Source organism: Myotis daubentonii, chromosome 2 (assembly GCF_963259705.1).
Source record: "Myotis daubentonii chromosome 2, mMyoDau2.1, whole genome shotgun sequence".
NCBI lineage: Eukaryota > Metazoa > Chordata > Mammalia > Chiroptera > Vespertilionidae > Myotis > Myotis daubentonii.
Window position 1 is genome coordinate 37,040,977 of NC_081841.1, and position 12,490 is coordinate 37,053,466.

Consider the following 12,490-nt stretch of genomic DNA (forward strand, 5'->3'; position numbering starts at 1 on the left):
TGGTTATGCTTATATGCATGCATAAAAGTCCTTCGGTTGATCTCTTACCCCGCTCCGCCCTCCAACCCTCCCCAGCCTTCCGGCTGTAGTTTGACAGTCTGTTCGAGGCTGCTCTGCCTCTGTATCTATTTTTGTTCATCATTTTATAATGGTCCTTATTATCCATAAATGGGTGAGATCATGTGGTATTTTTCTTTCATTGACTGGCTTATTTTACTTAGCATAATGCTCTCCAGTTCCATCCATGCTGTTGCAAATGGTAAGAATTCCTTCCTTTTTACTGCAGCATAGTATTCCATTGTGTAGATGTACCATAGTTTTCTAATCCATTCATCTGCTGATGGGCACTTAGGCTGTTTCCAGATCTTCGCTATGGTAAATTGTGCTGCTATGAACATAGGGATGCATATATCCTTTCTGATTGGTGTTTCTGGTTTCTTGGGATATATTCCTAGAAGTGGGATCACTGGGTCAAATGGGAGTTCCATTTTTAACTTTTTGAGGAAACTCCATACTGTCTTCCATAGTGGCTGCACCAGTCTGTATTCCCACCAGCAGTGCATGAGTGTTCCCTTTTCTCCGCATCCTCTCCAGCACTTATCGTTTGTTGATTTGTTGATGATAGCCATTCTGACAGGTGTGAGATGAAGGACTGTACATTTTATTCATCTTTCTATTTCTAGCATCTAGTACTGTTCGGCATATCAACAATCAGTAAAATTTTAAAAAACTGATTTGGATTGAATTGAACTTCTTGACATATTAAATAAAAATTTAGCTGTGGTAACTGAAAGAATTGGCAATAACTTTTTATTCATTATGCATATTTATCTATTTTTTTTATTATTTTCAAATAACTTAGGGAATTTTTAATGGTCAAACAGTTTTCCCTTATATAGCACAATGTCTTTCTTGTAATCATGAGAAGTGGAATATTACTGAGATTCATGTCCTAGGCAAAAGGAATTGTAAATAAGATGTTAGAAGATGACAAATGTGTGTTTTTAGTGGAACAGATATTTCTTTGCTTTCTGTTAGAATACACTGACCAGGGCATGAATTAGCTATTATTATATGTTGTTCTTTGTATTGAATTTATGCTTGCAAGGGGAAGAAATAAATAGGTTCAAATTAAATTATTCTTTTGTTCTTTTTATATTCTTTTTACCATGTCTCTGTGTTCCCTGGAACATGTTGTTCTGCCACTAACAAGCATTGTGATTTGGGCACATTGTTTAGTTGCCCTGGGCTTCAGTTTCCTGCTCTGTAAAACAGATGGCATAACAGTATTACCTCATAGGATTGCTGGGAAAGTCCAAGGAGTTAATATATGGAAGGTGCTTAGAATAGCAAGTACTCTAATAGCTATTCAGATTCATCCCATGCCACTTTCCTTTTCGGGCCTGAATTCAGTGCCCTGAATGTACTGAGCCCTTCTGTCCTCTAGGCCTTTATCGGCTTTTTCCTCCACTAGAATCACAATCTTTATCTAACTGGCCTCTACTCAACTCCAAGTCTCCTCCTAGACTGGCAGTTCCAGGCCAGCGCAGTGTCCGGCGCAGTAGTTGTGCAATCAATATTTACCGAGTGAATTAAAGTGTAAGAATCGAGCTGGCTGTGGAAAAGAGAATAGGATCTGTGGAATGCAAGGTGCTTCCTAGGGTGACTCTAGTCAGAGCAGGTTCTCTCACCGTAGAGGGAAGAAAAGAGAGACCATACACTATATGTATATGCATGTATGTGTATAATATCCACCCTTATAAATTAAATGGTGAAGTTATATTCAGTGATTGGAGTATTAAAATAGGCATCAAATTCTTTGCCTAAGTGATCAGCTAGAGCTTACAATGGTATTTTTATTGTCCCCCAGTATTTGACTATGCTATTGTTTACACTTTAAAATTAATACATTCCAACTACACTTAAAAAAAAGAAACTCTTAAACAACTGCCCACTTTGAATCTTGGGTGTTATTTTAGAAGCTAAAATTTTTGACTGAATTATAAGTTATACATCATAAATAAAGTTTAATCATAGCAGTGTTTTTAAAACAGATTTAGGACATGCACGATGTGTCACCAGTACTGATTGGTTATCCTGAGGTGGTAGAATTACAGGTTATTTCTTTCCTTTTCAGTAATTTTCATCTTTTCTGTGGAAGCTGTATATGGAACTGCAGCCTGCTGATACTATATCTGAAATCAGTTCTGGATAATTATTCCTTTAGCATTAACCCCTGTTATTAGAGGCCCTTACTATAACAATGAACTTTTGCTTAAAGACATTGAAGTTAAAGAAAAATGTGTTTCTTTGTTTTTTTTAAGGAAACTTCCAGAAAGGCTATTTAAAGTCACATAAATGTAAAAATCTTATTTCAAAATTATTATTAAATATGACATTTTGGAGATAACGCTTATTTAGAACTAAAACTGAGCCATTTTAACTTTAATATTTTTAACTGAATGTGTCATGTTTCTAGAAATGTCTGCTATGTTTTTTCTTGTTTTTTTTGCTAATCCTCACCCTAGGATATTTTTTCCCATTGATTTTATTTTATTTATTTTTTACTTGGTTGAATTTTGTATTTTAACAGTATCCAGTGAAATTATCCGTTAAAAGTAAAAGGAGAGCTCTAGCCAGTTTGTCTCAGTGGATAGAGTGTGGGCCCTCTAACCGAAGGGTCCCGGCTTGGATTCTGGTCAAGGGTACAAATCTCAGTTGCAGACCCAATCCCTGCGCAATGTGTCTCTCTCACATCTCTGTTTCTCTCTTGGATTTTCCATTGAGTGGATAGAAGGGAGAGGGGAGGGAGTTAGAGAGAAAGAAACATCAATGTGAGGGAGACACATCGATTGGTTGCCTCCCACACTCACCCTAACTGGGATCGGGAATCAAACCTGCAACCAAGGTACGTGCGCTTGACCAGGAATCAAATCCGAGACCTTTCCATGTGGAAGCCGATGCTTTAACCATTGAGCCATGTTGGGGCTGTCTGCTATGTTTTAGTCTAAATCAGTTACATTCATTGTTTCCCACGTTTTGTCCTTTTCCTCCTTTTCCCAGTCTCTACCTCTCCCAGGTGATGCACTCTATCTTGTATACACTGCCAAGTCCAAACTCTTATTGTCAGACCTCTCTCCTGAGCACCGTGTTAGTTGAGACCCCCTGTTGAGAGCCATGGAAACTCACTCAAGCTGGCTTAAGCAGAAAAGATACAATTGCAAGGATCCCACAAAATCTCAGGAATGGGCATGAACAGAAAGAAGACTATGCAAGGGCTGTTTTTATTCTGAGGGCTCTTGCTCTACAGGCAGCTGCCTCTTTTTTTTTTTTTTTTTTTTTTTTTTTTTTTTTTTGTCTGAAGACTGATTGCCTCTCCTCCTCCAGTCTATATGTCAGAAAGAGTGACCTTCACTATTTCAGAATCTTATAGGACTAGTCACCCCGGGAGGGGGAAGGCTGAGGTGAGGAAAAAGGGAGCAAAGGAACAAAACTAAAAACAAAACTAAGCTAAATTTAATTCTCTCTTTGGATTCAAACTCCAAGCGGGGGGCTCTGCTTTCAGTCAGGCATTGTCCAGGAACTGTGGCCAGATGGGCAAGATGATACCAGGGCAACAGCCGTCGGGCAAATAATCTGCATCTAGGAAGTGCTAATTGATAGAGTGAATGAATCGAATGAATGAATGTGCTGACCTAGGTTAGGCTCTTGTGAGTCAAAATACCACAATAATGTTTTTGTGGTTATGATTTTTTAAATAGTCCTTTTTTTAAAGAAAAATACTACTATATTATGGATAAAATGACAGAGTCTGAGACTTCCTTCAAAATAATTTAGTGAAAGCATGATAAGGGAACAGTGCTTTTCTATATGCTTTTATAGAGAGAAGCATCTAAAACAGTGGTTCTCAACCTTCCTAATGCCGCGACCCTTTAATACAGTTCCTCATGTTTGTGGTGCCCCCCAATTTCATTGTTACAAATTGAACATAATTAAAGCATAGTGATTAATCACAAAAACAATATGTAATTATATATGTGTTTTCCAATGGTCTTAGGCGACCCCTGCGAAAGAGTTGTTTGACCCTCCAAAGGGGTCGCGACCCACAGGTTGAGAACCACTGATCTAAAACAAGATTGGCTATGAGTTGATTGTTGAAACTGGATGATAGGTGCATGAGGTTCACAGTCTGTTGTCTTTACTTTTGTATTTGTTTGAAATTTCCTAGAATAGAGTTTTTAATCACAAAAACAGAATTGTATTTAGTAGAGTTAAAGAGCCTCATAAATTATTAGCTTATAAATTAAATTAATTTTGTACCAGTCTCAGCATTATCACATTTGAATAATGAGGTTTTTGTTTTAGCCAGCTCTGTTCTTAATTTCATTTGGAGGGTAATTCCAGCAGAGGCCCAATATGAACAAGCACATAAATGTACCTTTTACATAAAATGTATGGGTATGAATTAGTTTTTAGCTAGGGTGCCTAGCGACATTGAGCTTCTCCTAGCTCTGCCCAGCATATAGTAGGTTCTCAGTAAATGTTTTTTTGAACAGGTGTCCCTTAGCAGTCACAAACCAAAAGGGAGTCTTGTCTGTTGAGCTGTTTTCTTAAAATTTGTTTAAGAAGTCTTGTTTGTTTGTTTTTTGCCGTACGTTTTCCATCATTTGAATTTTGCTGATTATCACCGTAGTATAATTTTTGAGATAAATGAAGACTGCTCCAGGCTCACATAGCCACCTGAGGTCTAAGGGAATCAATATTATGGCACATCACATCTCTAACACACCTTGGCAAACCAGTGTAGAATTGTATATACCAAATGTCAGGAGAAGATAAATAAAATGTTGGAAATTATTATTACTTTGGTTACCCCCTGTTTAAGCATCTGTTTCAGAGCAGTTAAGAAAGTCTTGATAAATCTAGGTGAAACATTTTTTAAACCATTAAGTAGTCTTTTTTAACTTATTAATCTATTAATCTGTTAATGCCAACTTATTAATTACTTGATTAGAAATAAAAGTCTCTGAACGACTTATCTTCTAGCAGTCAAGAATGAGATAGAGTAACTATTTTACTTAATGCTTTATAAAATGTATTTGTTGACTTCTTAAATGAAATATGCTTCACTTGTAAATTACAATTATGAAGAAACCATGACATTGTCTTGAAACATTTAAAGTATTTCTAAGGGTAGATAAAACCATTTAGAGCATTTTAAAAAGGGGCTGACATTTATTTCTTCCTCAAATATTACAGTTAAATTTAGGTGGGTAGGATAATTTTTTCAGGTTTTTTTTTTTTTAATGCACAAAATCAAAATTTGCTATTAGAAATTATTTGCCACAGTGTTGTGTGGGCAGGGCACACTAAGAAAAATTTTACATTATTTCCGTTCCCCTCAGGCAAGCCTAAAGCTCATTACCAGATAAGAAGGCAGCATAGAGTTGATTCTAACCAGATATTTCTAGAACATAAGTTGAGGCATCTTCTTCAGCCATAGATTCCGTGCAGAGAGGTGGGCAGACAGTATAGGGAGCTGTGAGTACAGATACCCTGTATTGGCTAAGGAATTTGTTGATCAGAGGAGACATTCTCCATCCTATTAGTTTCTCTTGGAGGAAAGAGGGTACTCAGTTTGAGGTATAAATGGAGGATTTCTTTTGGGGGGTGTCTGTGGTTGGGAGCCGCTCTCCTAGGGTTCAGTGGGGTTTCCTGGATCATTGACATCCCCAGTGGCCTGTTTGTGTTTGGTGGGGCTTCCCTCTTACCCTCTGAAGGACAGATCTCCAGTGCATTTCTCTTTCTATGGGGGTGGGGATGGGCGGAAGGCATGGTGGAACTGTTTACCTCATCTTGCTGCTCATGTAGCTCTGAGGACCCTTGGAGATCTGTCTGCTCAGGCGGGGGTCTCTTTTAAGAGGAGTTTTCATAAATAAATCTACCTCTCTTCTAATACTTCAAAATGTTATAACTTCTTAAAGTTGTAAGAACAGTAGATGATTTTATAATGGCCTATCACTCAGAATCTTACCCTTTTAATTTGGAAAGAATGAGGTTGGTATTCAGCACTTCTTTGAAGCAGAGCATATTACTTACTAGCTGCATTGCTTGCTTTTTCACAGAATGTTACATCTTCATTTAAGTCATAAGCTGAATTGTATGACCATGAAACCTACCAGTGTTCCCTCAATAGCATGGTAATAATTTTTGTAAGAAAAAAAAACAAGTGGTAACAAAAATTATTTCCATTAGGAACAGAAAAGGAAGATAATACCAAAACAAAATTCCAGAATATATGAAGTCATTATGACTGAAAATTGTGTATTACACACATACTTCATATTTTTAATTTTATTATAATAATTGGTCTTTCCTGTCATCCCCACAGGCATGTTACAAAGATAAATACAGTCTCCACTCTCATTATTTTTAACCACAGAAATGTAAACTGTTGATGTGTTAGCATTTAGGGACTAGAAAGCTGCAAAAAAAGGAGTTTTCTGTATCTTTTGGAAAACAGTATTGCGTTATAAGTGGAATTAGAACTAGTGAATGGAAACGGAGTGTTCACATAGCCGTGTGCAGTCCTGAAGCTGTTGGTGCAGGTGGAGAGCAGTGCTGGATAAAGGGGGAAATCAAAGTGTACATACAGAGTATTCACGTTTTGCCAACTTCTATTCCCCTAAAAACCCCAGTCTTTTCTTTGGATAATATTTCTCAGAATTCAGAACTCATTCTTTCCTTTCAGAAAACTGAGGACTGGGAGAAAAATAAGACTGAAGCAGACATGGAAGAGTATATATGGACAAATAGCTCCTCAGAAAAAAATATCCTGGAAACACTTCTCCAAATTAAAGCTGCAGAGAAAAACCTGGAAGTAACTAAAGAAGAGCTCCTTGGCACTAAAGAGATTGAAGATTACAAAAAGTGCGTTGTTAGTCTTAAGAACGAAGGGGACAGTGAAAATACTCTTTCTCAGTACAAAGACTCAGTGAAGAGACTATTAAATTTGACATGAATTATGTAGAAAAATATGCTTGGTTTATTTTATGACCTATATGATGTAATTATCTAATTTGATATAAAGTTGAAAATGTTAAAAAATATTGTTTTACTTTCGAGTTAAAATTATTCCTTTCATACTAATGCACAAAAGACAATTAATATTCACAAATTTTCTTACTATACTCTGGGGCAATTAGACTTATTAGATCTCTGATTTCTTCTGGTTCTAACATGTTTTGATTTTACTTCTATTATAACAACTTTAGAATTTAAATGCAGATAATATATTTATTTTGTCACCTGCTACATTGTTTCCCTACACAGTAGCATTTATTGGATGCTTCTGAATTGTAATTGTGATTTCAGAAGTGAGGTCTAGAACCAGGCCCCACGCAGTCAGTGTTTTGTTTACATAACTGCTGTCCACCCAATGCATTTTTGCAGATGTCAGTTCTGATTAGAATCAGGTCTTTGGGAGTATTTTCTAACCTAAAAAATTGGTTCCATCCCTCTATTTTGGTGTCACTTTATATTGATTCATTTCTCTTTAGTATCTTACTTTCTATTTCCTGGGCCTCATTTCTCCAAACCCAACCTGAAAATGGAGATTAACTGGTATTCATTGCTTGATTCCCCAGGAGAGCTTCCACAGCTCGGGAAAGAGATGAGGCATAAGGAGTGTAAGTGGAATAAATGACAGAGCACCCATCTCCCCCCACTCTCCTTCCCCCAGGAAGCCAGGACCAAGCAATGCTCACCACACAGGGAGGGTCTGGGCCTTCCTGCAGAGCCTTGCTCACTTGAGCAATGCCCTAAGAAGCATTCCATTCCATTTAGCTGTCACCTCAGGATTTTTAAGTATATCTGGAGGTCATTTCTTAACACTTCCAAAGTTGTCCACAAGTGATTAACTTAAAATAAAAATAAAGGCATTATTGAGTTTCTTTACCTAAGACTTGTTTTAGAGGACAGAATTAGAGGACATAAATGAAAGCCAAAAGGAATTTCAAAACAGTTGCCCAAAAGATGTATATAAAATGAAGGTATGATTTGGTATTAGCAAGCCCAAGAGTTGGTAGGTTAGAAAGGACAACAATATGGCTTTGAGTGCAAAAAGGAGAGAGGTATGTTGTATTTCATTGGATGAAAATAATGAAAAGCAAAGTAGATAAAACTGAATTTTTAGATCAGGTTTCAAGCATACATGAGTGCATTGAAATGTTACATTTTTAGAGACTCAGAGTTAGGAAAACTCAGCTGCAGAAACAGGACTGAAGAAGGAAACATTTGGAAGGAACATGTGAAGAGGTGGTGGATTAGGATCATCAGTCCTATAGTAATAGTACAGTGCAGGTGTCAGCAGGGGCAGAAATGATCTATAATAATAAAAGCATAATATGCAAATTAGAACACACATCCTTCCAGATCAGGGGTGGGCAAACTTTTTGACTCGAGGGCCACAATGGGTTCTTAAACTGGACCAGAGGGCCAGAACAAAAGCATGGATGGAGTGTTTGTGTGAACTAATATAAATTCAAAGTAAACATCATTACATAAAAGGGTACGGTCTTTTTTTTTTTTTTTTTCTTAGTTTTATTCATTTCAAACGGGCCGGATCCGGCCCGCGGGCCGTAGTTTGCCCACGGCTGTTCCAGATGAAGCTGGGGCTGCCTGCTCTCGGCCAGAGGGAAGCAAGCCCAGGTCCTGGGTGCTAGAGGGAAGCCGGTGCTGGCAGCCAGGGGAAGGAAGGCCTGCTCTTGCACAAATTTCATGCATTGGGCCTCTAGTGTGTAATAGAGAGTTTGACCTTTCCCAAAGGTCTGGCTTCTCCCTGTAGCTTCTGGGAGGTAATCTATGCCATACCTCATGAATTTTAGGGTGGGGCTGGCCACACCTGATAGTCTTAGGCATGTCAGAAAAACCAACCATGTTATTTTGGGTGGGGTTTTTGAGTCATCTGGTAAAGCAGTGCACCTGGCAACTAAGATCAACCACTGGTAATCAGTCAGTCATACCTCTGTAATGGAGCCTCAATAAAAACTTTAAACATGAGGCTCAGGCAAGCTTTCCTACTTGGCAATACTCTGGGCATGTCAGACCCTGGAACGGTGAGGAATCCATCCTGCCTCTAGGGGTAGAGGACACCAGAAGCTGTGAGTTCTTTTTGTTTTTTGTTTTTAAATTCTTTATTGTTTAAAGTATGACATGAGTCTCCCTGCCACCTCCTCCCCCAAGCACAAGACCTTCCCCCCCCCCCCCCACTGTCTGTGTCCATTGGTTTTGCTTATATGCATGCATACAAGTCCTTTGGTTGATCTCTTACCCCCTCACCCCCCACTTTCCCTCATAGGTTGGACAGTCTGTTCGATGCTTCTATGTCTCTGGTTCTGTTTTTGTTCATCAGTTTATGTTATTCACTATATCCCACAAATGAGTGAAATCATGTGATAGTTACCTTTCTCTGACTGGCTTATTTCACTTAGCATAATACTCTCTAGTTCAGGGGTGGGCAACCTTTTTATGAGTGTGTGCCAAAACCAGCAAAATCTCTGGCTCAAAATTCTTCTGCGTGCCAACCCTAATTTTTTGAGAACATGTTACGCCTACTTGTGATAGTCAGAAAACTTTATGACTCCGTTTGATATTATCAGTGGGACTTTTGCTGCTGCATCACTGATGACAGAGATTTTACCTCAGGTTTATAATTCATGACCTTCAGAGATATGCACGAGCTACTACTTTCATCCGTCAGGCTACTCCTATTAAGAGACTTAACAAAATTCATCACTGAGAACAAAGATTCACAAGCATATGTGGATGAAACCAAAACACTGGTCGGATCTAGGAAGGCAGGGAGAGTTAAGGCAGAGGCAAGGAAATTGCTCTTCCCCTCTCTCGTCAATCCATGTCTGTGGTCTTTAAGATAACTTGTTATGTAAAATTATTTATCTAAGATGCACCTACACTGAATTTATCTGAAAAATAAAAAAGTTGATATTAAGAAAAAATTGTAAATGGAAGATTATAAGAGAGGGTTTCGCGTGCCAGCAAAAGTTACTGGCGTGCCATGTTTGGCACGCATGCCAGGGGTTGCCCACCCATGCTCTAGTTCCATCCATGCTGTTGCAAATGGTAAGAACTCCTTTTTTACAGCAGAGTAGTATTCCATTGTGTAGCTGTACCACAGTTTTCTAATCCACTCATCTGCTGATGGGCACTTAGGCTGTTTCCAGATCTTAGCTATGGTAAATTGTGCTGCTATGAACATAGGGGTGCATATATCCTTTCTGATTGGTGTTTCTGTTTTCTTGGGATACATTCCTAGAAGTGGGATTACTGGGTCAAATATAAGTTCCATTTTTAATTTTTTGAGGAAATACCATGCTGTTCTCCACAATGACTACACCAGTCTGCATTCCCACCAGCAGTGCAAGAGGGTTCCGTTTTCTCTGCATCCTCACCAGCAATTGTCAAGTTTGTTGATTTGTTGATTTGTTGATGATAGCCATCCTGACAGGTGTGAGATGGTACCTCATTGTTGTTTTGATTTGCATCTCTCGGATGATTAGTGACTTTGATCATGTCTTCATATTTCTCTTGGCCTTCTGTATGTCCTCTTTCGAGAAGTGTCTACTTAGGTCCTTCGCCCATTTTTTGATTGGATTGTTTATCTTCCTTTTGTTGTATGAGTTCCCTGTAAATTTTGGAGATTAAACTCTTATTGGAGATAACATTGGCAAACATGTTCTCCCATGCAGTGGGCTTTCTTGTTGTTTTGTTGATGGTTTCTTTTGCTGTGCAGAAGCTTTTTATTTTGATGTAGCCCCATTTGTTTATTTTCTCCTTAGTTTCCATTGTCCTAGGAGCTGTATCAGTAAAGATATTGCTATGACATATGTCTGCTATTTTGCTGCCTATGGAGTCTTCTAAGATTTTTATGGTTTCCTGTCTTTAAGTTCTTTATCCATTTTGAATTTATTTTTGTATATGGTGTAAGTTGGTGTTCTAGTTTCATTTTTTTGCATGTATCTGTCCAATTTTCCCAGCACCATTTATTGAAGAAACTGTCCTTGATTCCATTGTATGCTTTTGCCTCTTGTCAAATATTAATTGAGCATAATGGCTTTGGTTGATCTCTGGGGAAGCTGTGAGTTTTGAATCTTTCTGGACTTCATCCTATGAGCTTCTCCCTTGGTTGATTTTAATCTGTATACTTTCCCTATAATAAACCACAACTGTGAGTATGACAGCTCTCATTGAGTTCTGTGAATTCTAGTAAGTTATTGAATCTGAGGATGGTTTGGGAACTCCTGCCCTACCCGGAATTTAGAGTTGGTGTCAGAAGTGAGGATGGTCTTGTACAGGACTGTGACCTTTAACCTTTGCAGTTTAGCTAACTGACCTGAAGGCTCTCGGATTGAGGCTTGACCCTAGGATCGCAAACTCTTAGAGCTGTAAGATTAATACAAAACCGCCTCCAAAGATAACAGCTGCCATCATTGTAATTTTAGCCATAATTAAACAGCACTGTTTGTCAATTAGATCCTTGTCCTTTAAACTATTAAGTGGCCCAATATATACAGTGAACATTACCGTATTCATCCTTATAATGAGGAAGAATTCTAGGGGATGCTGCTGGTGTTAATCTGCAATCATTTCTGAGTTCAAACTCTTAAGAAGTTGCTTAAACATGTAGGCAAAAAAATAAAACTTGTCTTCTTAATGATAGGGTGCTTTATTTCTTTCTTGGCGTATATTCTTTCCAATATTGGTCAGTATTTCATAATAATGGACAATTACAGACCTAAACCCATACCAAAACTGACTACCTACAATGTTGGAGAGATTTCAGTATTGTGGTTATTTCCCAGATGGGTGTAACAACCTTCACAGTAGTTGTTGACAGGGCCCTGACATCTTTGTTTCTTAATGGTTTAAGTTCTATTTAGGAGCGCTCTTTGGTCCCTTTGACTTTCATTAGGACGTGGCTTCCAGGCCTGGCTGTGTTTGATGCTTCTTGGCTGCCTCTGGCCTGGTTGCTTCTCCAGTCTAAGTTTACTCCGTCTATCTGATGGTTAAAGTTAGGGGCTGAAGAAGAAGAGTGTGAGTTTGTTTTCTTACAAAGGTAAAATATATTTTCCCCAAGTTGTGGTTATTTCTCTAAAACTATCAATTTTTAAGGAATGAGTAAAATTCTTAGAAACCCCAAGGAAGAAAAAAACCTTATTTTCTAGCAGCCCTACTTTGTGGGGAAGCTTAAATAATTTGTATACATTTGAAAGGAAAGCAATCTTCAAAAAATGTATATAGAAATAATTTTTAAAGACAGCTTCCTGAATTACTTATTTAAATATAAATTTAGGATAATTTAAATCTCGATAATCCCCTAAATAGCAAGGCCTTTTCCCCCCTAATGTATTAAGAAGGAAATTGAACAAATTTATGGTCCTATATAATAAAGAGCTAATATTCTAATTAGTCC

The 12,490-nt window shown here is 38.0% G+C and overlaps 1 protein-coding gene across 5 annotated transcripts in view; it reads left to right on the top strand.

Moving 5' to 3' along the window:
• Positions 1–7,961, top strand: part of MRPS35 (mitochondrial ribosomal protein S35) — a 32,562-nt gene extending 24,601 nt beyond the window's left edge. For all 5 annotated transcript variants that reach the window (XM_059682462.1, XM_059682461.1, XM_059682464.1 and 2 more), the window contains one exon: positions 6,752–7,961. In XM_059682462.1, coding sequence (XP_059538445.1) covers positions 6,752–7,021 — 270 coding nt within the window. In that variant the 3' untranslated portion in view covers positions 7,022–7,961. The remainder of the gene's footprint in view (positions 1–6,751) is intronic.
• Positions 7,962–12,490: the final 4,529 nt, after the last annotated feature.